General features: G+C 40.1%; 1 protein-coding gene across 13 annotated transcripts in view; it reads left to right on the top strand.

Moving 5' to 3' along the window:
• Positions 1 to 27,979, top strand: part of Adgrg2 (adhesion G protein-coupled receptor G2) — a 119,024-nt gene that overhangs the window by 48,182 nt on the left and 42,863 nt on the right. For 3 of the 13 annotated variants that reach the window (XM_052724658.1, XM_052724967.1, XM_052724563.1), the window contains exons 3-6: positions 3,493 to 3,611; positions 24,468 to 24,503; positions 27,136 to 27,183; positions 27,285 to 27,308. In XM_052724658.1, coding sequence (XP_052580618.1) covers positions 3,494 to 3,611; positions 24,468 to 24,503; positions 27,136 to 27,183; positions 27,285 to 27,308 — 226 coding nt within the window. In that variant the 5' untranslated portion in view covers position 3,493. The remainder of the gene's footprint in view (positions 1 to 3,492; positions 3,612 to 24,467; positions 24,504 to 27,135; positions 27,184 to 27,284; positions 27,309 to 27,979) is intronic. The other 10 variants (XM_052725043.1, XM_052724738.1, XM_052725278.1 and 7 more) reach the window with 5 other exon arrangements.

The following is a 27,979-nucleotide window of genomic DNA, read 5'->3' as shown; positions in this document are numbered from 1 at the left end:
ATTACTTTCCTTTGGGTTGATTTTGTCATAGAATGTTCCCATCCTTTTACACTCAAGTTTTCAGTAACAAGTTCTAAGTGTACCTTTGTTTTGTAGTAACATGGAGTTGGAGGTTGTATTGTGTATCTTTTTAACCTATCTACACTCACCTCTTATTGGGATCTTTTAGTTCATTTATATATCAAATGAATCATTAAAGTTCTCACGTTTTTGAATTTATCATATTCTACTGTTTTCCTAACCATTCTTAGTTTCTTTTCCCTCTCTTTGTCTTCTTTCAAGTTGACTATTTTAAACATTGTTTTGCTCTCCTCACTATTAGGATGCTTGATGAACCATTTCTAATCTCACTGCCCCTGTTCTCTGGGCTAGACCCTCTGCATGTGGGGGACAGTTGTGTAGCTGGGTCTGTTTGAGGGGCCCCTGGCAGTGGGATCAGGATCTGTCCCTGGTGCATGAGCTGGCTTTTTGGAGCCCATTCCCTATGGTGGGATGCCTTGCACAGCCTTGATGTAGGGGGAAGGGCTTGGTCCTTCCTCAACTGAATGTACCAGGCTTTGCTGACTCCCCATGGGAGGCCTTACCCTTTTGGAGGAGGATATGCAGGGTGGGTTGGGGGGAAAGCTGGGGGACAGGAGGACGTATGGGAGGGGGATCTGTGGTTGATATGTAGAATGAGTGGAAAATTTTCTTAAATAAAAAAAGAAATTGGAATAAAATAAAGATTAATTTCAAGTGAGAATTTGTTTTTTGTTGTAGTGGTGGTGGGGGTTGGTTTTTGGTGGAAAAATAATCGCTGTTTTGTCTATTTGAAAATGCCTTCCTTTTGTCCTCATTCACAAAAGGTGTTTTTACTGGGAGTGCAATTTTCTCTTCAGACATTGTAGGTAATATTACATTGTCTTGCGGCTTCTGAGAAGAGACTTGTCAATGTAACAGTTGCTCCTTTAAAATGGAATGACCTTATTTTCCTGTAGCCATTGTCAAGACATTTTTTGAAAACCATAAGTTTCCCCAGTTTCATTATGAGTGGGCTTGGCGCAGATCTCTTTTTATTTGCTTATTGTAATTGAGATTCTATGGGCTTCTTGAATCTGCATTAATGTTTTTCCACCAGTTTGGAATCTTATTCCAAATACTAAATTTCCCTGTTCTCTCACCTTGGACTTTTACTTACGGACATGTTGGCCTTCTAGTTCTCCTCTGTATACTTGTCTTTGAGACTTCACAGCTGAAACCCGTTTGCTTCATTGGCCTATACTTTTAGGTACATGTGACTTCACTGTTTAGGTTACCTTTCTGACTTCCTGTTTAATCTTCCATTTTGGCCAGACATGTTTAATATTTTATTCATGATTTTAAGTTGTTTTTAACAGAAGATTCAGTCTAATAACCTAGCTCAACCTATTCCTATAATGCAAAAGAGATTTGTGCTTCTTTTACCAGAATTTAGGTAGAAATTTAATTATGCTTTTACTCATGGTTTCCTAGTTTATTAGTTTCTTCTGACTGTTTTGAAAATTAAATAATTTAAATCAATTGCCTTTTTTTCCTTTTTGTGCTTGCTTTGTCCACACTAAGAACCATCCTCCTCCTCCTCCTCCCTTTCTTTCTCCTCCTCCTCCTCCTCCTCTTCATTTTTGTTTTTGGTTTTTGGAGACAGAATTTCTCTGTGTACCCTTGGATGTCCTGGATCTCACTCTGTAGACCAGGCTGGCCTCCAATTCACAGAGATCTGCCTGTCCCTGCCTCCTAAGTGCTGAGATTAAAAGTTGTGTGCCACCATGCCCATCTTGTGCTAGACTTCTTAGCCAACACTTATGACTCAGTGTAAATATCTTGAATGAATTGAGTTTTCAAGAAGACACTTTTTATATCTTATTTCATGGGTCAATATATTGATCATTGCATATCTCATAACTGTTATACTATAATTGAATTATAACAATTAACCAAGGTTAGCAGAATAGCCCTCACTCAACCCGGTCATACAGTACTTTCAAGCTACTTCCTCCTCTTTAATTATTCTTTATCTACATGAAGATAAATTCTCCTAAATGAAACAAACAATTTATGAATTTTTAAAATGTAAGCCCTCTTTTGAAGGTAGAATCATTTTATGGTCTAAGACAATATCATGCTGTATCAACAAAAGACTCACTGTCCTGGTACTCTTGTGAGAAAAAAATGATAGGATTCTTGAAGATAGCCAACTTTACCAGGAGACTGAGACAAAGATGGGCTTTCTGTTTGTTTGTTTGTTTTTTTTCATCCTTCATCACTCTAATCCCTGTACTATCTGGCCTTGTACATACTAAGTATGAAAGGAGGATTTGCTGAATGGGTGAATAAAAGAATGAAGAGTGTAGCTAACAAATGGAGAGTACTCAGAGTATCAGCCACTAATCAGAGATCTCTGGATTACTCCTCAGAGCAGTTCCATCAGGCTGATGCCCTTATCCCAGTTTGCTAAATGACACATTTGTCCATTGGAAGTACCCTGCCCATAACCCTCACATTATGTAGCAGAACTGGGAACTTTGAACTCATTTTTTCTAGCCTTCGCCATGGTGTGTGTACACATGATCTCCAGTTTGTAGTTACTGTGGTGGCCAGATTCATAGGCACCTTGACCAGGAGTACTGATAGCTGGGAGCACACAGCCTGCTCACAGTAACTACCCCTTGTGGCTGGATAAAAAGAGTGTGCTCACTGGGTCTCCATGTCTCCTTGTGCCTGAGCCTGTGAATGTGTTGCTGGCTTCATCCTCTCTCAGCTTCCCTTGTCAGCTTTAGCAGCATAACATAGTCTTAGCACTTTCAGTTCTCTTCATGTGCTGAGCTCTCCTCAAGTCTGAGCCCTGTCTCTACCACATATATCATATATCGCTTCTAGTTACCTCCAATTCAGCCCTGATGTCTTATTTAGCATGTATTGGCCCTTGATAAAGAATGGTTGAATGAATAAATAAATGAATGGTAAATGACACTTTGAAATTAAAATCTGATCTAAACTTTGCATTTAAAAATGCACTAGAAATGCAAACAATGACAATAAAATAAGTTACAATAAGAAGTAAATGCAGTGTAGCTTTCCTTTGATAGTATAAGAAACAAATAAGGTAGATTATTTAGAGGAGTCTGTGATGGCTGATTGTTAGCATTGTCTCTAACAAGCTTTATATAGTGGTCATAATTATGTATGAACTAGTCTAGTTGTTAATTTGTTCTTTTGGTGTTTTACATGTATTTTCCACAAGTCTACCATGTTTATCATTTTAATTATGATATCTTAGTAAACCTGGGTTTTTCAGTTTGATAGCCAGTGATCACCTGGAATTGCTAGTTCTCTGCAAGCACACTACAATTATAACTATAGTACTACTAAGAAGGCAGCATGGAGGTGGTCTTACTTGAGGAATGACCTGGGGTCATTACTGTGTTAGGATTATGGCAGCTCTGATGATCTATTGTCCCTCTTATTTTGTTCCAGGATGCTTTTCTCTGGTGGGCAGTGTGGCCATGTTGGCAGACCTGAAGAAGTTTTACTGATATACAAGATATTCCTTGTCATCATTTGTTTTCATGTCATTCTGGTTACATCCCTGAAAGGTAAGGTGTCAATTTTCCTCCATCCCTCCCTTCATCATCATCGTTGTCATCATCATCATCATCATCATCATCATCATCATCATCATCAACATCATTATTATCTTATGATGGGTGGCAGTATGTGCCATAGCACATGTTAGGAAGTCAGAGAACAACTTTGTGGAGTTCGTTCTCTCCTTTCACTTCTATGTAGGTTCCAGGGATCAAACTCAGGTCATTTTGCTTGTAAGGCAAGTAAGTGCCTTTACCCACTGAGCCATGTGGCTGAGCTTTCCTTCATGTTTTTCTTGTCTATCTTTTTTGTTTGCCTGATTTGTGTCATTGTTCATAATGTTTAGTATAGTAAAATATGTATTTATATATATATATAATAGTTATCATCCTTTACATGTATTTTGTGTGTATGTGTGTGTGTGTGTGTGTGTGTGTGTGTGTGTGTGTGTGCGCGTGTGTTCAGAAGACAGCTTACTGTGTTATGAGAGTTGGTTCTCTCCTTCTACTGTGTGAGTTCCAGAGACTGAACTCAGGTCATCAGACTTGCCTTTATTTGCCAGCTCCAATAGTTAGCATTTTAAAATATACTGTTTGTTGGCATTAAGGACAATCATATTTTTGGTGCAACTATCACCACTATCCATTTCTAGAATATTTTCATCATCCCAGTTAATAACTATGTGCTTATCCTCCCTATAACTTCTATTCTTTTAGTTTGTAGGAATTTGCCTCTTCCAGGTACTTCACATGAGTGGAAACACAATATTTATCCCATTTTGTCTGGTTTATTTCATTTCACATATTTTTATTGACCATCTATTGTAGACAAATTTCTAAACGGTCTTACTAAATAAGAAACACAGAGCCAAATACAGAGTTAAAAGCCCAAGAGGTCAGAGCAAGAGCCACGACTCCCTTTAGCTTACCATTCGCTGCTGTCCTTGAGAGAGAGAGAGAGAGAGAGAGAGAGAGAGAGAGAGAGAGAGAGGGAAAGAGAGAGACCTTCTTCCTGTGTCTTGTGTTTTATTGCTTTCCTGTTCTGCCTTCTCATTGGCTCTAAGCCCAGCCACATCACTTCCTCGTCACTGCCTGTCTATACAGGCCTCCTGGTCTCTGTGGTTGGGACTGGGATTAAAGACTCAAGGGTCACCACGATGGGCTGTGTCCTTGACCACACTGAGACTCTGCCTGCCATGTGATCGGATTAAGGGCATGTGCTACCACCACTTGACTTCTATTCCTGGCTCACTAATGACCTCTGATCTCCAGGCAAACTATTTATTAACATACAAATAAAGTCAAATTTCAGCACAATTAAAATATCACCACAATCTATGCTGTAGTTATGTATCAGAATTTCATTCATTTTAAAAGCTAAATATAATCAATTGTAGTACATGTGCCACATTTTGTTTATTCATTCATCTCTTCCTGGACATTGTTGTTGTTTGTGTCTTTTAGCTACTGTGAGTAGTGCTGCTATGAGCCTAGGCATGCAAATATCTGACTCTACGCTTTCATTTCTTCGTGGTATACACCTAGGATTAGAATTGCTGAGTCATTTGCATTTTTGAGGAACTGCCAGCCTATTTTCCATAGTGGCTATACGTTTCACATTCCTACTAGCAAAGCACAGGGATTCCAGTTTCTCCACATCCTTGACAACACTTACTGTTTTCTTTTGTTTTGGTGGTAGGAATGAAGTAACATCTTACTATGGTTTTGATTTGCATTTCCTTAGTGATTAGTGATTTCATCATCTTTAGGGGCACTTATTAGTCATTTTATCTCTTATTTGGAGAAACATCTATTCATATCATTTTCCCACTTTAAAAATTGGGTTGTCTTTTTTTCTTTTTCTTTTTAGTTGTTGACTAGGAATTATTTAGATACTATGGATATTAATCCTTTATCAGGTATATGATTGGCAAATAACTTCTATTTTCACTCTCCATAGTATCTTTTCATGAATACAGGTTTTTAACTTTGATGAGGTCTAATTATATTTTACCTTTATTGTCTATAATTTAGTATTAAATCCAAGAAACTCCCCTTGCCAAATCCAGTGTCAGGAAGATTCACTACTATATTTTCTTCTAAGAATTATATAGTCTTAGCTCTTACGTTTAAGCCAACTTTGATTCACTGAGGGCTATTTTTGCGCCTGTAGCTATCCCATTTTTCTATTATCATTTGTTGAAAAGACTGTCCTTTTTCCTTGGGTCTCAGCATCTTTGTCATGTGACCAAATGTACGGGGATTTATTTTGGTGTTTGTTTTGAACAGTATCTACTTGAAGGCATTTCCATATAGAAACTGAAAAAAGAACATAGTCAAATGAAGCAGAATGTTTTTCAGAATGGGGGTAGTCTTGGAAGCTTATGGGAAAAGATGGCAAAGAGAGGTATGTGAGGAAGGGAGTGGAAGGGCCGAGAACACTAAGGCTTCAATCCCGTTTGATTTTGTCATCTCCTCCTCCTCCTTCTCCTCCTCCTTCTTCCCCCTCCTCCCTCTCCCTAAAAAAGAACAGCTGTGGGATTCCTTCCACAGCCCATTAATAGTGTTTTACATCTTTGGGCACACTTATAGCTGTGGATGTTCAGGAAGATGATTTCTGCTTAAGCTGTATAATTCTGATGAATAGAAATAATACCAGAATATTTTTCTTAACTGACACAGGAAAGCAACAGTATTCTCAGTCACAAAAACAGCTAATTTTAGACTTCAGAATAGACTAGCTGCCCCTGCACACCCACATACTCACTCACTCCACCCCCTCGCATCCAAACTCTAGGACCATCCTAATTCTGCTGAGTCAGAAACTCTAGAGCCCAGCATTCTGTGTTGTAAATCGTCCTCTAGATAACACTGGTATATACTCCAAGGTAGAACATGGCTAAAAACACTAGCGGAAACAGTACTTACTCCTGGCCCCATGATTAGGGCACAAAGCTTGTGAGATATGAGATTTGACCCCACACATGCTATGTTATTATCTTGATTTGCCACTTCACCCACCATGTGGTACTAAAACAGCCCATGAAAGGCAAATGATTTTCTGAATTAAGTGTTTTAGATAGTTTTTATTTTGTTTTACTTGGAGATTTTGTTCCTTTATGTGTGTCTATATGAGTGTGTATGCATGTGTGTGTGTGGAGGCTAGAAGAAAGCACTGGACTCCTCAGCACTAGAGTTAGAGGCATAAGTGGGTCACCCGACTTGTTATATTGATGCCAGGGTCTGAACCCCAGTTCTGAGGATTATGCAGCAAGCACTTTTTGCCACTCCAGCTCCATGTTTTGAGATTTTGGAAGAGTTAAATAGGAGTTCTTTGATGTTTCTCAGAACTTTCCATAAATATTTATTCATGCTAATAGTCACTTTGATAGCAATGACTATGTTGTAGCCATTGCTCTAAGCCCTTAAAAAAACAAGTCTCTTAAAACTCATCTAAGAAGCCTTTGCAATTGGCACTGTTACTAGTGTGTTTTACAGATGAGGAAACTGAGACACAAAGAAGCTTGCTTTGTGCAGCTTGCTCTTGGAGGAACAGTTAAAAGAGACTGCAAGATTCTTTGCCAATCCTGGGTATGGCTAGTGTCCATCCTCCTGGCCAGTATTTAATAAAGTTTGCTTTAAATTTGACTCAGAGAGAGAGGGGGAAAGAGAGAGAGACAGAGACAGAAAAAGGAAAGAGAGAGAGAGAGAGAGAGAGAGAGAGAGAGAGAGAGAGAGAGAGAGAAAGGGAGAGAGAGATGGCAACACTATGATTTAAACTCAGGCCCTATAGCCACAAAGTTTATATGTATAATCTCTGTACTACATTTCTTCCCACACTGGCTCACACTTACTATGTTGCTGAGGCTGAGTTTAAACTTCTGATTTTCTATTGTCCACCTCCCGAGTGCTGAGATTACAGTTGTGCACTCCATGGATGGCTTTCCTTTAGCCATCTTAACCCCTCCATTGTGTGAGACTCTGTTGCTTGGCTGTGCCTCTATACAGTAAAAATAAACAATGATAGAATCCGTAATGATGAAACTCACTGAACAGAGGTTGGTTCAGATCATTCAGTTACCTCAGAGTGCCATATCTCCCACTGAAGAACTGAGACAAGAGGATGACAAGTTCAAGGCCAGCCAGAGCTTTATAAGGGAGTTCTTGCTGCCCCAAAACAAGAAAGTTTTATTTTCCTTGTCCCTTGGCAGTTCCTCATTTGAATTGCACCTCATGCTCATAGTATTCACCTGCTCCTTAACGTCCTCATTATTGACTTTGCTCCTCTCTGTTTCACTCAAATGCTCTCTCTTACTTATTAGGGTCACCTCCCCACCTCTGTTTGGAAACACATTCCCCTTCAACATTCAGCCAAATACTCCTTCATCTATGAAGTCGAAGAGAGATCTCACAGATCTCTTTCTCCAATGTACCCTTCTCTCTTTATCCCTCCTTCTGATGGGTGCCACCTAGGATTGTGTTGATCATGAACTTCTTGTGCACTCCAGATCTTGTGGTGCATCCTCAGTGCCAAGTGGGAAAGAAGACAATGGTGTGGAGGCCCACAAAGGTTTCCTAGTGAGATCTGAGCTTGCTTTACCCAGCAAGGCTGCATTAGATGATTGCTTGACCAGTGCATGGTTACCAGGTGATTGGAAGGTTTTGCACTTGGCTGTGCTAGGAGGAGGTCTTTTGCTCCACCCCTTGGCATTCCTATAAAAGGCCCTTTAGAAGATACAGGAGGGGCTGGTGAATATTGATCCAGGCACTCCTGAGGTTATCCTGTGTTTCTGTCTGTTTCTCTCCTTTCTATCTTTCTATCTAAATATTTCTCACTCCTCCCTCCTCAAAAATACCCTGGGGAAAAAGTGGGAGCAGGCCTCCCACATAATGGGTAGACTAATGCATACTAAGAACCTGCTCTGTGCCAGGCTTTTCTAGTGATGGTAAACGTTACCTCATGTATCTTTCTCCCAGACTCTTCACGGTGGGTATCTTTTTCACTCCAGTTTACAGATGAGAAAACTGTGTATCAAAAAAAAAATTAAGTCATTTGGTCAGAGTCACAGGGCCATGAAGACCTGGGCAGTAAGTGTCTGAGACTAGAGTTAAACCTGCCACTGAGACCTGGAGAGGAAGAGAGGAAACACCGGGGTAAGCTACTAGAGACGAATGGCTCCTGAGCTCTAGAGTACAAACACAGTAGCTTCACTCTGGAAGCCTGAGAGATGACTCAGTAACTCTTGTCAGCAGGGATATGTGGGGCTGACACTCTTGTGAGGTCACCAGCCAACTGAAAGAATCCTCAGACTTGAACACATCCAGTTGTCTTGCTAGGTGATTTTCATGAGATTCATTTTCAGTCTATTGGAAGCCCAAATCAGTGCTGGTGTGTCACTACCCATCTCCATTCCCTAGTTCTTCCTTCCTGGGCTAATGCCTTATTTCTTTCTTGTCTTTTAAGGAGGTCTCCTTTTAGGTACAACTATTCTATTTTCCAGAGGGTGAATGACATAATAGTGGAAGATGATTATAATTTCATTTCTGCCAAATTGTCTTCGCCATTTGGAAACAATTACACATTTGAAAGAGCTTGGTGAGCTCATAAGCTAGAATCCCAGCTTTGGAGATCTCCCTGTGCTGCAGACATTTCTGATGATAAGTTGCTTTACAATTCCCCTTCTCCAACCGTCACTGTCTTTCCTCTTACCCTGTCATGCTTTATTCTCCAGTGTCCTTTCTTCCTTGCAGGGAAGATGTTAGTGAAGCAGTAGGTGAGCTGAGATGATGACACCTGTCTTCTTTGGCAGTGATCCTCTACTACCAAACCCAGTGCCGCCCTCCTTCCTCTATCTCCGCCTTGTGCCTGTAAAACTGAAATTATGCATTTCACCATGACATCTAACGGATCAGAAGCTCAGCTAATCTCACAACTCCCCCAAATCCTAGCCCTAAACCAGGCATGAAGTCACATCTGTTGGGCTGTGACTCTTCCTAGAAGGTAAAATGGTGACAAGGAATTATAGAGATTCTGAATAGATTATAGGGAGTGCTGGTAGCAGAGGACACTGTATCCCACTTTTTACTTGAACTCCTGTAAGGAGTCCTTGAAGGGCCTGTATAGTAACACAGCACAACTATAGAGCTGAGGACTGGCGGAACTGTATTTAGGCAAAGACAAGCCCAGAGGCAGTGTCCCCACGTCGCTCTCAGCTCTTGTGTGGTGGGCAGGGATTCTAAATGGCTCTTGTGTTCCTAATGGGTGGCTGTGTTGAGAGCCATGGGAAGAGACAAGGCAGCAAAGACTATGGCATGAAGAACCCAGCCAGATGCCTGATGAAGGATACTTGGTGGTGATAGCTGAAAGTAACTTATCCAAGGTTGGATAGGATTCGAAGAGAAAAGACCGTGGGCCACTAGGTGCAGCCTTCAGCACTGGGTGCCAATTAGATACTGAGCATGTTAGTTGTTTTTCTTATTGCTGTGACAAAATACAGAGAAGGGGGACAGGAGGACCAGGACAAGTTTGTTTTGACTCACAGTTCCAGGGTCTAGTCCATTATGGCAGGGAAGTCGTGGCAATGGGAGCTTGAGGCAGCTGGTTAAATTGTACCCACAGTTAAGAAACAGTTATGATTGCTACTGTTTGGCTTGCTTTCTCCTTTTTATTTACTCTAAGACTCTGACCTCTGAAATGGCGCTGCCTACATTTAAGGTGGCTCTTCCTACCCCAATTTACCCGATTCAAAAACTTTCTCACAGACATGCTCGGAGGTTTGCTTTCAAGGCGATTGTAAATCTCATCAAGACGACAGTCCACCTCAGCCATCACATGGAGGAGCCCTCCAGGGTGAGAGATCTCTGTAGAGGCTGTTGAGAACTTCAGGCTAAGCAGGAGATGAATTCACAGGTTCACACTGCCTTTCCCTTGTGCTCCTTTCCTAGCCTGGGTGCCATCTTGAGTAGGAGAAGAAACAGGAGGAAAACAAAGATCTTGCACTTCTCCGATTGACATCGAAATCACTGGGGACCATTTAGCACAAGGGAGGCAACGATACTTGTGTGTATGTGGTGTTGGGGGTTGAGACAGAGCCATGTGCATTATATGTCAGTGCTTTACTGCTGAGCTACATGGCTGGACCCAATAAAGCTGCTTTCGGTCATCAGATTTCAGGATCTCTTCCCTCTTCTGTCTGTGTAATGAAAGCACCAAAACAAGGTGAAGGGATTCTAGACATTAATGGAAGTTATGTCTATAAACTTTAAGGCATGCTAAAAGTCATACATAGTAGACACTTAAGGTATGTTTATACCGTGCTAGGAATTGTAGAAGGCCATTAGCATATCCTGAATTGGACTCTTCCTTCTGGTTTCATCTATCCAGGTACTTCAGGGTAAGGATAACATCTTCTATCTCTTGCTTGTAGTTAGCTGATTGGAATTGATTTGTGACCATAGACTAAAACTTAGAGATATTCTAAGGCATGGACCTTTCCCCACAGCTCATATATCATAAGAGTTATTGTCTGAATCCAGTGAGTTCCAGTAGAACACATGCTACCCCTTCAAACATACAGACTTCAGTGAAGAGGCTGTACCTTGCCAAGGATTCCTGTTGAAAGATGTGTTTTCCCTCCTCATAGGATGCATGATCTCACCCGAGGACCCATTGAGATTTTTTAACAATCTGACATCCGTGAGTTCAGCCAGCCAGCCTTAAGGTGCTCAGATTCTTAATTCATTGTCCTGGATTTTGGGGGACCTGAGGTTCTGTCTTGGACATATTGCCATTCTGAGAATTCTGTGTGATATCTGAGTTGCTTGTTATCTAAGCCAGGCTCTCAAATTTGGCTGTTCCATGGAATCACCTGGGGACTTTTTGAAAAAAAGCCTGCCGTCTGTATCTACCCCCAGAGATCCTTATGCCATTGGTCTGAGTATGGAGCCTGGCTACTAGGCTTCTTTAACGTGACCTAAGTGATTCTAGCAGAACCTGGAGCCCTCATCTCTGTGATCCCATCTAAAGGATGACTCCTATTCAAAGTTCTGGTTATGAAAGTGAAAATAATTCAGTCTTTTTCTTTAGACTGTGATGGAGATTGAATCCAGGGCTCTGTTCATGCTAAGCAAGTGCTCTTCCACTGCTCTGTGTCCCCAACCTCCAAACCATATGTAGCAGGCTTTCTTGGACTGCCAGCCCCCAAATCATGACAAGGATACATACTATTAGTTATGAATGCTCACCCTTATGCTTGTCTCACTAGCTCTTATAACTTAAAATAACCTGTTTCTCTTCATCTACGTTTTGCCTCAGGGCTTTTTACCCTTCTGTATGTCCTACTTTCCTGCTTCCTCCATGTCTGGCAGCTACCTGGCTGCCTGGCTGGCCCCTAGTGTCTCCCTTTCTTTCTCCTTCATTCTCTCTCAAACCTGGATTCCTCCTCCTACTTATTCTCTCTACCTGCCAACCCCACCTATCCCCCTACTGCCTAGCTATTGGCCATTCAACTTTTTATTAGACCAATCAGGTGTCTTAGGTAGACAAGGTAAAACAAACACAACACATCTTTACATAGTTAAACAAATGCAGCATAAACAAGTGTAACACGTCTTTACATAGTTAAACAAATATTCTATTCTGCAACAGTTATATAATTTTTAAAAATAAAGATTATTTTTAACATGAGCAAATTTTTTAAAGGCTTTTAAAGTTACAATGAGACCAACAAATCTTTTGGCTTCAAAACTGGTAAAAAAAAAATCTAGAGTGGTTCTTGCTGACTGGTAAGTGCCTGGCCCTTTATGGAAGTCCTAGTGTCTCTTTGTATAATTCAGTAGCCATAGTTCAAAGCACCACTGTTGACAACAGTAGCAGCAACAACATGACTGCATTTCTATAGGTCTTCATGATTTACAAAATATTTTGGTGCATGTTATCTCACTGAGGTAGAGAAACTTCTGTTAGTCCTCACTTTGCAAATGGGAAGATGGGGGCCCAGAAAGAAACATTTTCAAGATCAGGAAAGGCTCCCAAAACCTCTGTGTGTGTCAGACTGCCAGAAGTGCTTTTTTGGGGCTTGGAAAGTTTCAGTCACTTCCAAGTTCACACAGCTAGCAAGTGGAGATGGTAGGACCCTAGGACTTGTGTTCTTAACTGCTTCCCCACTGTTTACTCACTGAGGCCCATGAACATGGTTTTTATGACTTTGCCATGATTCATTCTGGGATGGATTTGTAATACGACCCCCCACCCCAAGCACTGGGTAAAGATTAAGAAAGCCCTAAAGGAATGAAAGCCATAGTTTCACTGATTTCAGTTCCTGGGAATTATGCTGATGTTCCAGGGGAGCATGTTAGTAAAATATACCTTGAGAAGGGGTACACCCTTAGTTCAGTTAGCAAGAGCTCTCATGTGAGTAAGATCATGGGCCCATGAAAACAGCCCACCAAGATATGGTACAGATGCTTTCCCAATGATGCTATGGCCATCATGTTTAGTCTTTCACATGATGTCTTGTTTGGTCCATACCCTTTCTTCTGTTTTTCTTTTAGAAATTCAAAGTTCTTTCATAGGACTCTAATATTCAGTACAGTATCAAGTTCTTTTTAATTTAAGGAGAAAAATGAAAATACAAGATGGACAGCACTCTTGCTTCAAGAAGTAAATTTAAGTGGCTTATGATGGTATCACTAATTGGATGGATAAGAATTGGCCACACAGCTGTATTGCCTTCCAACTACATGAACACTTTTGCTTGTTGTTAATTTGAAATATGTTTTGTCATTAATCAAAAACGGATTCACAGTACCATCTAACAAATTCTACATTGGGGTTGTATAAGCAGGAGACAATGAGTTTGATTTCCTGAGAAATTTTCCAAGTAGAAACTGTTGGAGGTCAGAGCGCTTGCTTTGTTTCGTACTGTAACTTCAACACCTGACACAGAGTAGGCCTTCAACATTTGGGATTTTAAAAAAAAGTAGGGCAAATTACCTACTATTTCTTCAACTTGAACTAGGTAGTGTTCTTGTGGATATTCCCACTAGTCAAACATTAGATAATAAATAAAGATGTTTCATAGTTAGACTAGAATTCCTATAACATGTGAATCATAGGATAAACATCGTTATGTTTTGAATATTATCTATAAATTACTGATACCACATTATTTTCACAAAGGGAAAAATGTCCACTTTATTATATAAAGGTAAACTTCATCCAGAAACACAGAAAAATACAGTCTGAATGAACAGTAATTACAATGTTTGGTTGGTACTGTTATGATAAAATGATTTGTAAATGTAGTTTATAATTTCATTCAACATGATCAACCCCATTTTGCAAGCAAGGAAATATAAACAGAAATGCTAGGATCTTCATCAAGACAGAGGCATGATCAAGTCATTTTCCCTGGAGCACCCAGTCTCTTAGTCACACTGAAGGCTTTCTTAGCAAGTATGCTCATTCATACATTGGAAATAAATGGTCATGGGCACTTTAATCATGGACAGAGAATTATCAAGTCAGAGTTATGGATTGTTGAAATTGAGGAGTTCCAGATGTTCAAAGCCCATGATAAGAGATCTCATGTGAGCAAGGTCACAATGCCATAAAAAAAAAAATGAAAAACCACCAAGATTAATTAAGATGCTTTTGCAACAATGTTGTGGCCATCATGTTTAGTTTTTTACATAGTGTGATGATTTGAAAGAAAATGGCCCCCAAAGGGAGTGGCACTATTAGGAGGTAGGGCCTTGTTGGAGTAGGTGTGGCCTTGTTAGAGGAAGTGTGTCACTATGGAGGCAGTCTTTGAGGTCTCATATATATATACTCAAGTCATGCGCAGTGAGACAGACCACTTCCTGTTGCCTGTGAGTCAAGATGTAAGAACTCTCAGCTCCTTCTCCAGCACTACGTCTGCCTGTGCACCACCATGCTCCCCGTCATGATGATAATGGACTAAACCTCTGAAACTGTAAGCCACCACCTCAATTAAATGTTTTCATTTATAAGAGTTGCTGTGGTCATAGTGTCTCTTCACAGCAATAGAAACCCTAAAACATATGCTGTCCTGTTTTGACCATAGAAAAAACCATTAGGATAGAAACTACCAATTTACAAAGGCATAGGGGCCTGATAAGAGCCTTTCACATGTAAATATAGCAGCAAGAATTAAGGGTTAAATGTGGCTTCAAAACAGGCATGTATAAAAATACTTTTCCAACTAAAGGCTTTTTTCCCCTCTTAAGTGGGAAAGGCTGAAAATGGAAAGGAACCCTTCCATTCATACTGATTGCTTGACTTTTGACCTTGTCATTGTCATGACAAAGAATAAGAGAGAAAATGGTGGCTAGGGACATTGATTTTGGCATTAATCTTATCCCATCATTAGTTTAATGGGCATTAATTACTGAATTTCACTCTTTTTAATTTTTTAAAAATATATTTTAATTGAAATAAAATTACATCACTTTTCCTTTCACTTTCCTCCCACTAGCTCATCCTAGGTACCCTCCCTCCAACCCCTCCCATGGCCCCCACTCTCCAGTTAATAGCCTCTGTTTCTTTGGTTGTTAGTGTTACATATATATAGTTACATATATACATATAACAATACATGCATGTATATATGATAATACACACACACATATATATGCACAAATATACAAATACAACCTATAAGTCCACTTTTGCTGTTTGTATATGGTTTCAGGGCTGACCACTCTGCATTGGACAACCAATAAAGGGGTTCACCCCTGGGGGAGGCTAATTCTCCTTCTCTCAGTAGTTACCTGTAGTTCTTCGTCTATGGGTGGGACCTGAAAATTTTCCTCTTCCACATTAGCATGTCCATTAATGTTGCCATTGTTCTAGTCTTGTGTATGCAGCCATTTCTAGGAGAGACTTTCACAGCAGGCGACAGGCTTCCTGGAATTCTGGCTTTCAGGATCTTTCTGCACCTTCTTCTTCAATATTCCCTGAGCCGTAGATAGAGGATCCCAATGTAGATGTATCCATTGGGTCTGGACTTCCCATAATTTCTTGTTCTCTCTTGTGTGTCTAGTGTAGTTTGCTGTGATGGTCTCCATTTGAAGTAAGGAGGGGCTTCTTTGATGCAGGGAGGTAGCTATACTTTTCTGCAGGTATAAGGATAAGATTTAGAATGTAGTAAGGAGTTAGGCTGGTCTAGCAAAATGGCAGTAGTAGACTCTTTTCTAAGGCCTGTGGCCTCACTAGCCCTGAGAAGCTAGCTAGGTTTCCAGTACCAGACATGATTCCCCTCCTGCTGAATGGGCCTTCAGTCCAATTAGACAGCTGTTGGTTACCACCACCATGTGAGCGCCACTTATTGCACCTTTATGTATACATATCCTGAAATGCTGGTCATTGCCCTGGTTCATAGGCATTGCAACTGGGTAGGATTGTTTAATTGCTTCCCTCCTTTGGCAGCTTACATAGTATTTTCTGGTACCATAGATACTAGACCACAGGAAGGAGGCTTTCAGGTTAGATCCAGCTCAAATAATTCCTAGGCCTGAGTCCTAACTGTGTAGTGCCTTCAACAATAGGGGCCCATCCTCAATCCCTGAGAATCAACCAAGGGCTACATCTATAATCTATATTGTTTTAGGAATCACCTGACCGACCATTTGGAAGGAGGTTTCTCATGCCTGGTATGGGGGTTTTGTGAGTCTATGGTTCTTGTGGGGAACATTGTCAGACCAGGTGGCTTAACATCCTTTAAGATTATCACTCTTGGTGGGCAGTGGTGGCACAGGCCTTTAATCCCAGCACTTGCGAGGCAGAGGCAGGTGGATCTCTGAGTTCCAGACAGCCAGGGCAACACAGAGAAACCCTGTCTCAAAAACAAACAAACAAACAAACAAACATATGGATCTCTTTTCCTGGTTGTCCCCCTAGATGGTGCTGTCCCCAGCAAATTTGGGCTCTTTACATTGAAGAAAGCAGGTCCTCTGTCAATCTGCCTCCCTGAACAATAACCCTCCCCTTAATCCCCCACCCTCAGCTCTCTACTTGAGGTTGCTTATTGGATTTTGTAAATGGAAAACAAACTTCTATTTCTTTAAGCCCCTGAGATTTGTGAGTTTATCACAACTCCCAATAACTTAACTAATACACCTAACTCGGCCCTTCTAACCAGGATTATTGGTATATCTCATTCTACCACTGAAGGTAGAATGAGGTGAGATAGACATCCTTTCCTCCTAGAGATCATATAAAAACCCAAATTCATATGCCCTAAGGAAACTGTAGGAGTGTGGTGATATTTTATTTGTGCTGAAATGTGATATTTTATTTGTATGTTAATAAAGTTTGTCTGGAGATCAGAGGTCATAGTCAGACATAAACAGAAGTCAGGCAGTGGTAGCACATGCCCTTAATCTGATCACTTGGCAGGCAGAGTCTCTGTGTGTTCAAGGACACAGCCAAGCATGGTGACACATGCCTTTAATCCCAGTATCAACCATAGGGACCTGGAGGTCTGTATAGACAGGCAGTGACGAGGAAGTCATGTGGCTGGGCTTAGAGCCAATGAGAAGACAGAACAGGAAGGTAATAAAGGTGCAGGTTAGACAGGAAGAGGCTCTCTTGGGAAGCTATGGCGACGTGGTGAGCTAAGATTAGTTGGAGGCTATTGCTCTGATCTCTATGGCTTGCACCTCTGTATTTGGCTTTGTGTTTTTTATTTAATAAGACTGTTTAGAAATTTGTCTACATAGGATTCTGTTATGACCTTTACTGAGATATCCAATATGTGAACTTGAGCTCTTTGAGTACAGGAAGATTCAGCAGAGTCCACTACTCCTTTTGTATCAAGCCAGGTCACAGTGTGAGCATAAGGTTAAGAATTATAGGCCCTGGACATTTGAGGGTCAAATCTTTACCTCTGAGTCTAGCAAAGTCCTTAAACCTTGCGTTTCAGTTTCCTTTTCTGTAAAGTGGTAGCACCTATGTCACAGAGCTTTGTGCCTTAATACATTACATATAAAGCTGATGCCTGTAATGCACTTGATTCATTGTGAGTGAGTGGATACAAGCCATTAGCGCCACAGACCAGCACTGTCTGCTAGAAACCTTTTTGTGAAGATGAAGTGTTCTATATCTGTTGTCTGCTCAATGCTGTGGCCAGCAGCCACATGTGACTGCCAAGCACTTCAACCTTGACTAGGACACTGAAGTTTTTATTGTATTTAACTAGTTTAAATTGCTTTTAGGAAAAAATACAAGAGTATTTTGTATACTACAGATAGAACAGGGGACATGGCCACAACAGAACTACCTGCCTAATTAATTTAAATTTTAATTGTTACATGAAACTAGTGGCTGCCATATTGAACAGCACAACTATAGACTATATAATATAATTGTTATAGAAGTTTTGTGTTTCAAACTATATAAGCTGGGTTAAATCACATACAACTAAGTTAGCATCTCTCTCTCTTTCTCTCTCTCTCTCTCTCTCTCTCTCTTTCTCTCTCTCTCTCTCTCTCTCTCTCTCTCTGTCTTACACACACACACACACACACACACACACACACACACACACACACACCCCTTTCCCTTTCCCCTTCCCCAAGGGATTTGCTACAGGGATTTGACTGAATCAAACTGTGAGAGCTGATTGAAACTTCATGAAACTGCTTTCCTCCAGAGCAGGCACTGGAACTTAACGTTAATAGGGCAGGCAGTTAGGAAAGGAGAACAAGAAGAACTGGAAGCCACAGGGTATGAATTGTAGCCCATGGGAACCGAATGAACCTCATGTTAGTTTGTGTTGCCTTTTACCTAGGTAATGTGGATGTCCCATGGAAATGTGACCGCTCATCACAAAACTAAACATGCATCTGGTTGAGGCACTGTATATCTGAAGGATCCATGGAAAAGGCCTCATTGTAGGCCTCATAGCTTCCTTATAGTAATCATATGAGGCTGATGATAATTGTAAACGTGCCTGAGCTACAGAATGACTGATGCCTCATGTCTGCTCAGTTCTGGAAGATAAAGGACTAAGAGGGTGGGCTAGTTGTGTGTGAAGCTGGAGGAAGAGCAGGAGTTGGGTCCTACAGGATCAATAACACATTTCACCTTCTTCCTATCATGGTGAAAGCCTACCTAGAATGGCTGTTTTCTCCTCAGGAAGTTCCATCAGCTAAGAGCTAAAGTTTTCTTTGGTGATGTCATTATTAATCTTCTAACAAATATGTTATGTAAGAGTACTTATTGAGAAGTATGATGTGAGACAGTCACAGATCAAGTAAACAAGATTTGGATGTGCCAAATTTGAAATGCCCTTATTAATCTTTTTGCTTGTATAGTAAAATCTGAAAAGGTGGTCTCTGGAAGAGTGTTTGTTGTTTTAGGTCCTGAAAAAGTCAATAGAATATCAAAAATATTGTTTTGTTTAGGGTTCCCATATAATAGTGCCTAGGCATGGTGGCTTATTTTTGATCATCTCCCTATGGAATAGTAATCCAATCTGGAGGAGTTTCAGTTGAGTAAAAAGTATTCCTGCAAGGGGGCCTAGCTGTATCTTTTATAGAGTCACTTCTGGAAGAGAAAATCTTGTTCCCATCCAGTTTAAGGGATGGTGTGTTGGAAGACTCATTGGCCTTGCCACGACTTTAAGACAGGCATCTCACATTAGAAAACTTAATGTCTACCCCAACAGCAGAGAGGAACATGAACATTTCAGCAGCACTCAGATATGGCCTTCCATGACTTGGGTGCAGGTAGTTTATTTGGAAAGTAGTATCAGGGATCAGAGAGAGGACATTAAGCAAAGAGGAAGAGTCAATTGTGGGTATGTTGTTGAAGTTATCACTCTACACAATGGGGTTCATAAGTGTGGACTTTTAACATTGTTTTTGGTATGAATTTGGATGGACAATTCAACACACATCTGCAAGATCCATTACATGATCTCTCTGCTGTGATTGTCAGACATAACTACTATTCCACACATCACATTCTGAATAATAGTCATCCAAGAAGTATTCTCAAGTCTTTATGGACTCTGCCTAGATCACTTTGCCTCATTCTGAGTTCCATTGTCCATCCTTCCCTTCTGATGCTTTGCAACACAGAGAATAACCCCTTGTCAACTGGCTTCCAGCTAGGTTTAGCCATTATATGGTAATGAAAAATTAACTAGAGTGCAAGAGGAAAAGAACAAGTGTGTGTGTGTGTGTGTGTGTGTTTCCTTCTCTGATTGACTTACCCATATCTCTGATAGTAGATTTGCCTCCTCCATGATTCCCTGCTCATTGGGCACCCCCCATCCCTCCATGGTCTCTGCTTCTGCTTCATGTCTCTTCCTCCAGTCCTAGAAGATTGTTCCAGCCCTCTACCTTTGCACTGAGTTAATTTTCTCTTTATCTACCTGTGATAAGTTCATAACTTGATTCCTGGCTGATAGAGAGTTCTTTTTCAGTTATGTATGTATGCATGTTAAATATTTTGGTGCTAAGAATCAAACCCGGGACCTTGCACATGGTAGGCAAGTGCTCTACTGTGATAGAGATTTCTTAATAATTTTATCAGTCAAAACAAAGGTATTTTTGAATAGTTACAAGATCCATGACACTGGCCTGGACTCTGGAGGATAATAGATAAAGCATCAAGCTGCTTAGCATCTAATTGAGAAAACAAGACATACAGTATGCTATGATTAGAATGACACCCCCCCAGAACTCATATTGACATTTGCTTGCCTTTGTGATGTTATTGAGAGGTGGGGTATTTGAAAGGTGTTTAAGTCATGAGGGCCCCACCCTCTTGAATGTATCATTGTCGTTCACACAGCAGTTATCACTCTTTTTCTCTTGTGAGCCCACTTGCCTTTTTTCCATTGTGTGATGCAACAGGAGGACCCCCATCAGATGTAGCTTCTCAAATTTTGTACTCCCCAGACCCCAGAAATATGAATCAAATAAACTTTTTAAAGATTTATCCATTTGATTTTATGTGTGAGTGTTTTGATTGTGTGTTTGTATATGCACCATGTATTTGCTGCCCATGGATGATAGGAGTTTGTGAACCATCATATGGGTGTTGGAACTAGAACCTAGGTCTTCTGCAAGAGCAACAAATGCTCTTAATCCCTGAGCTATCTTTTCAGCTCCTGAATCAAATAAACTTCCATTGTTTATAACTTATCTAGCCTAAGACACAGTAGAAATGTTCAAGAATATGTCCAAATGCCAAGTACATGATGTAGCCAATAAATATTTTAAGATATAAAGAGGAGCCAGCCATCTCCATCAGCTTCTGTAGCCAAAGAATACTTTAGAGAGCCAGAGAACCACCATAAAGGTGTCATCATCTAAAACTTCCAGTTTTAAAAGACAAGGCTAAAATTTACATTGTGGAAAGGGCATTACAGATGTAATTAGCATTAAAGACCATGAGATGCAGAGATTATCATAGATTGCCTGGATAAACCCAGTCAAATGATGTGAGTTAAAGTGACAGGATGATAGCATATGAGAACTTCCCTACTCTATCCTGTCATTGCTGGCTTTGAAGATAGACAGATGAGCCAAGAGCCAGAAAACATGACTCAGACTTAGAATGGCCCTCAGTCTATAGCCATGAGGACCTCAGTCCTACAACTACAAAAAACAAAAAAACAAAAAAACAGTTTGCCAATAACCCAAATAAGCAGGAAGTGGATTCACCTCCAGAGCTTCCAGATAGGACTGCAGTTTGTCATCCACTTGATTTTCATCTGGTGAGTTCCTTAACAAATTTGTAATGTAAGCCACTAACTTCATGGTAATTTGTTAGAGCAGTAATGCGAGAAGAAACCAATACACTTACATTTTCAACATGAATGACTTAGCCACTGTTAGCAGCAATACTAAGTTCAAGAATAGATACAATATTAAAATTCAGTGGGGTGATGAAGGCTGAGTTCTTGGATACATTGAGTTTGAGAGGCAATGACAATGGGACAATCATATGGCAGTACTGACACCACGCTAGAACATGTGACACTAAAGTTTGGGCAGTGGTGACAATAATATTGAAAACAAGTAAGTGCTAAGGAGGTGATAATAGAGGAGTCTCCATCCATAGATCTGTTTTCTTGAGTTTTCTATTTTTCAGGCTCTGTTTGGCTTCCATTATAAATTTATTCTCACCAAAATTGGAATATATGGACTTTATTTTTAAAAACTCATCAGTAAAAAATTCATCAGAGATTCATATTAAGTAAATTTTATAGACAGATTCCAATAATTTTGTTTATGGGTTTAAATCAAGACTTCAATAAATTAGTAATAGTTTAAAACTTGCTTTATAGGTTTCCAAAGAAAAATCTGAAAAAAAAACTTAATTTTTTTCTTTCTTTGTTTATGAATCTTTTTAACAATGGAAATATTTTGTCTCCTAAGAGTGGCATGGAGTTCAAATATATGACTCATTGGAAGTGACAACCCCATCTTTATTGTCAGTGAGAAGTGAATGGGGGCAGACCCTCAGAGAAACCCAGGCTAGTACCCAGAAAAACATAAGGCATGTAAGATGTGGGGAGATAGCTATATTGGACCATGAAGGATGATGTGGAACATCATACTGAGAGTTCTGAGACATAGAAAAAGTAAATTGATGTCCAAAGGGAAAACTATGCCAAAAGAAAAAGGAAAGGATAACAAATTTATATGTGTAGCTTTAGGTCTAGATAAATGGCTCAGCAGTTAAAAGCACTGGCTGCTCTTCCAGAGGACCTGGGTTCTATTCCTAGAACTCACATGCTTGCTCATAATCAATCTGCAACTCTAGTTTCAGGGTACCTGACTCCCTTTTCTTGCCTCCATAGGTTCACTGTCTGGGTTAGGCTGGTTGGCCAGTGAGCTTCTAGGATCTATCTGTCTCTGCCCCTCCAACACTGGGGTTACAGGCACATATTATGGGAGCCCATCTATCTGGGTGACTGGCTCCCAGATTTTATGACAGGGTACTCTTGAGGAGACAGGGATAAGAGATATTAGATAGAAAGATAGAGGGGAGAGAAACAGAAACAGGATAGCCTCGGGAGGGCCCCTCTTGTCTCTTCTAAACAGGTATTTATAGGAATGCCAAGGGGTGGAGCAAAAGACCTCCCCCTAGCACAGCCAAGTGCAAACCCCTTCCAATCAGCTAGTAACCACACACGTGGTCAAGCAATCCTCTAATGCAGACCTGCTGGGTAAAGCAAGCTCAGATCTCACTAGGAAACCTTTGTGGGCCTCCACAACATATGACCATGCTGGATTTTTATGTGGGTGCTGAGAATTGAATTTAGGTCCTGTAGAATAGCAAGTGCTGTTAACCACCAAGCCATTTCCCTTGCCCCAAGCATGTATTATTTTCCTGCACAGAAAAAAATAGAACTGTTTTCTTTTAAGGGATCTGAGCATTTTCCCAAAACAAATAACTCAGCAGTTCTTGCAGTTTATTCACCCAAAGGTGGCTGATTTAGTCCAACTCAGAAGAAAAAGATGGTATAATAGACTAAAAAGTTTGTATTCCAGCTTCCAAAGAGATCTCCTTCCTGTATACTCAGGTTTATATGCCTTTTCTGTTCTGTTCTCTCATTGTCTCTCTTAGCCCAGCTACATCACTTCCTCTTCTTGCCCAGCTCTGTCACTTCCTGTCTGTCTGTACAGACCTCTGAATCTTTATGGTTAACTAGTTTTGGAATTTAAGGTGCGTGCCACCACACCTGACTCTGTTTCCAATGTGGCCTTGAGCACACAGAGATTCTGCCTGCCAAGTGATAGGATTAAGGGCATGTGCTACCACTGCCTGACTTCTTTGTTTACTTAAAATGGCTTGCTATTTCCTCTGATCTCCAGGCAAGCTTTATTTATTAAAGCACAAATAAAATATCACCACAGGATATGGTTATTTTTCTGAATATTTATCAGCTCTAGGAGGGGTGTGTGTGTGTGTGTGTGTGTGTGTGTGTGTGTGTGTGTGTACTCTAGGTTCTTCTGTATAGAACTGTATCATCTGGAAATAAATATACATTGACTTCAAAAATAAAAGTTTGTGTTAAAAAATAAGCATAGTTAATAAAATTTAATTTGTGCAGATGTGCACTTTTTCTATATATTCAATGAACATTGAACAACAGCTTAAAGTCTTAGCCATCTCCTTAATTTGAAGTGTACGTTATACATTTATGTATTATACAGCACTGAATATAGAGTACTATAAATAGTTTAAAATTTGAGGACATGGGGAGATGGCTTAGTGTTCAAGAGTTCTTGCTGTGAAAGCAAGAGAACATGAGTTCAAATCCTCAGAACCCACATAAAATCCAGCATGGTTGCATGTGCCTGTAAGTACAGTGTTGGGGAGTGGAGATAAGCAGATGCCAGGAGCTTACTGGCTAATCAGCCTAGCCCAAACAATGAGCTTCAGACTCAGTGAAGGACCCTGTCTCTAAATAGATAGATAGATAGATAGATAGATAGATAGATAGATAGATAGATAGATAGATAAATGGTAAAGTGGAGTGAGATAGAAGAGGATACCCAATATTCTCTTCTGGCTTCTGCATAAACATGCATGGGCACCTATATACGCATGTGTGCATTTAACACACGCACAAACACACATGCACACACACACATAAACAAGAGTTAAAAACTGGGAGGAGTACTTCACTAAAGAGCTATCTTTGTAGAGAACTGAAACACTGAAACAGGGTGTGGAAAACAATAGTAAAATAACATGCTGCCCTCTTTTGGTAGTCATTTGCAGCTCAATTTACATTCATTGCCATTAAAAATGTTAGTCGCCTACAAATATGTGAACAAACCAAACTAATGCTAAATCACCTTTTTCCTTGACAGAAAATGCTGGTAATTCCAGTTTGCTATCACCATCTGGTAAGAGTTATTTTATGACTTTGGGGAATCTCAGGAAAGCATTACTCTGAAAGTCCTCCATGCAGTATGACATATGGTCAGATATAGCGAAACTGTTTTCCTTTAAGAAGCTTGGTTAAATTAATTGTCATTAAACATACACCAACAAGACCAAGAGCAGAGAGGCATATTGATCCTTCCATATTGCCTAGCAAAGCTGGGGAATAACTCTCTAGGGACTATGGACTTCATTGGGTAGCTGCTTAACTGCTTCATCTCTGTTCAGTATTCTGGCTCACAAGTCTGAACAGCATCAAGGACTTGAACATGCCAAGATTTGTTGCAATTACAGGGTGAGCTGTTCTTTTAAATACACTCCTTCAGTACCTTCACTTAAAGAATATCTTTCCAGAGGCTTCTAAGAACTTAGCACACATGACAACGGGAAGGCAAATAAAGAGAAATGTATAATTAGAACCTACAGGAACTGAGAACAGTACTCTACTGGGAGACTAACAGCTGGAACTAGCATCCTAGTATTTTATGGTGAGAGAACAGAGCCTAGGGCTGCTGGATAACTTGTCTAAGATTTCACAGCTTCTTGCCCTATATTACACAGGTAGTGCATGGCTTCTTTGTGTCCTAGCTGTTTTCTTTCTGATATACCAAGTGTTCAGAAGGGTTGTCAGTCAGCTGATAGTCCATCCTTAGGACTGTAAAAATGAACTTCTGTTGTTATTCATTCAATCATCTAAATCAAATAATAATTGCAGCCATCTCTTATACATATACTATTGTACCTGGAAGTCTTCAGACAGCTCATTCCTCTCAGGCTTGCAGCATAGGAATCATTATGTTCATTCTATAGATGTGGAAACAGGCTCAGCAGGGGAAACTTGGTCATATTAACACATTCTCTGGAGCCAACCTGTCTCTTGGGTTTGAATTAAGTAAACCACCACCCTCCCACCTCCATCACTAGCTCAGATTTGGGGCAAGTTCCTTAACCTTTCTGTGCCTCAGTTTCTTCCTGTGTAGATTGAGGAGAACAGTAGTATCTGCTTCATGGGATAGTTAAAGATGAAATAAGAGACTACATGTACCTGCTATACGATAAATAAATGACTGTCGTTGGCATGAGTTATTACGTTATGGATAAAGATTCAAACCCTGAACTGTAAGCCACCAAAGCCCAAGCTCTTGTCCTTGTCAGCTTGGTCCCTAGTTGTTGAGTTTCTAGGTTCAGCATGCTAGTGTATTTTTCTTCTAGTACAGCAGTTGTCAACATGCGGGTCAAGAGTCTTTAGGAGGTAGAATGACTCTTTCACAGGGGTCACCTAAGACCATTGGAAAACACAGATATTTACATTACAATTCATAACAGTAGCAAAATTATAGTTATGGAGTAGCAATGAAAAAAACGTTATGGTTGGGAGGGTCAGCACAACATGAGGAACTGTACTAAAGAGTCACAGCATTAGGAAGGGTGAGAACCACTGTTCTAGTAGAATAGCTCTTGGCAAATGCAATCATAGCAAAGTCTGCAAAACCCTGTTTGTACAGAATGGAGAGTAGTGTTTTGTGAGTTCTAGTCATAACTTGGGCTCTGGGTGCCCCGGGGGTAGGGATGCACAAACCAGATGGCAAGACCCAGTGTAGTGTCAAGGGAGGAAGACAACTATGCCCACAGGCCTCTTCTTTGAATTGTGTCACCATTTGTCAACATCCAAAAGAATTAATAGTCATTCATTAAAAACTGGCTCTGGCCAATTACTTTGTTCTGCCTCCTAGCACCCTTTGACTAGGATTGCCTAGGACCAGTCTTATTCCTCAAGAAAGATCTTGGCAATTGTTTAAAAGAATAAATATAGTAAATGACAAAATATGAAAGCAAGAATATGGGACAGACAGGGTGTGTGTGTTTTTAGCCAACTCACAAGCAGTCTGAAAAAGGCCAGCCAAGTGCTTCGACACACCCAGATTTTGTCCATACCAGCTGAAAATCAAGTTCTCTACTGTAAGCTTTATTTCAGTTGTAAAGTGTTTTGTGATTCTCTGCATGTTTAGGTAGAGAGAAAACCACTGAATCTCTTAAATATTTAAACATGTGAAATGTGTGTAATAGTTTGACTTCCTAACATGAGTGGAGTCATTCCACAAGAAATTTATAACTTGATTTATTGCCTTAACAGCAGCCATATTTTTAAATGGCTTGCCAAGAAATGGGCTAGGTACTACAATATTGAATGATATTTTACACACACACACACACACACACACACACACGCACACTAAATGTACCATGGGAAGGAAGACCTGGCAGTTGGCAGGCATCATTATAATAGTTTGGAGTCAACATGACAATATATCCGTGACAAGTTATTTTAAATGTTTTCTAGAACTCTCTTGGCTGGAGAATAATGAAACTATCATTTATTTTATTCTGATTTTGTTCCTAACTTATTGTCGTGATATTCTAAAGGTGCAGCAGAGTCTCATAGCACTTTTTCTACTTTTTATAATTGTATCTCAAGAGTTATGGCTTCTTAAAATTTCTTAAATAATTGTTTCAAGCCAAGGCTATACATTGAGACCTTGGCTCAAAAGAAATATAATTGTTTCAAAATATTCACTTACTTTTTTCTCTCTGCAGCTGAATCATCTCTTGTCAGTCTTGTCCCCTACTCCAATGGTACACCAGGCAAGATTTTGAAAATCTTTAAGCCTAGATGTAGTCCAATTTGTTATGTTTTTGTTTTAATTATACCTTTGTCTTCTTCTCCTTCCTTGGGAAAAATAAAGAGGTAGAAACTACAAGCTTCAATGGTAAGAATGTTTCTGAAGCAAGTGAAAATTGATAACCCTTCATACGAATAGCAGTATAATGAGTGATGATGAAGACTTCTATCTCTAAATTATATCTGGATACACTAAATAATCCCATATAATCCAACACTCCAAACTTAAAACCTGCCAACATGTAAGAGTAACTATTCTGGGTAATTGATAAAATGTCTGTGATCATGGAAGGAAAAAAAACCCAATCCCTCTACCTCTGTAACTATTCTAGAAAATACTAGAAACATTTACCACTCATTAAGTACTCCATTCCATTTGCTCTCTAACACAATGCCAACAAATTTGACATGACAGATTATTTAACTGTGGGAAGTACATCCAGTGACTTCAATATGATTCAGCATCAATTTGGAGGACACAGTGTTCAAAGACCTTGATGGGTGATTTTTAAATAGCATGAAATGGGCAACAACAACAACAAAACAAAACAAAAAACAAAATAAAACACTGGCTCCTCATCATGTTAGAGAAGAGAACAAAGAACCTCACTGTATCCCAGGGAAGTAGGTGGAGCAGGACATTCTGTTCTCTCCCCTCTGAGGGGAAGCAGTTTTCTATCTTATTTCAGGCAAACCCCAACACTTCTCAGAATCTCTTGGTTAAAATAAAATTCTACCCTGTGGTTGGTGATTAAGGAG

This window comes from Peromyscus californicus, unplaced genomic scaffold (genome assembly GCF_007827085.1).
Source record: "Peromyscus californicus insignis strain IS unplaced genomic scaffold, ASM782708v3 Scaffold_10__1_contigs__length_136768540, whole genome shotgun sequence".
NCBI classification, from domain to species: domain Eukaryota; kingdom Metazoa; phylum Chordata; class Mammalia; order Rodentia; family Cricetidae; genus Peromyscus; species Peromyscus californicus.
The sequence above is the reverse complement of the archived record's forward strand: the minus strand, read 5'-3'. Positions and strand labels throughout refer to the sequence as shown.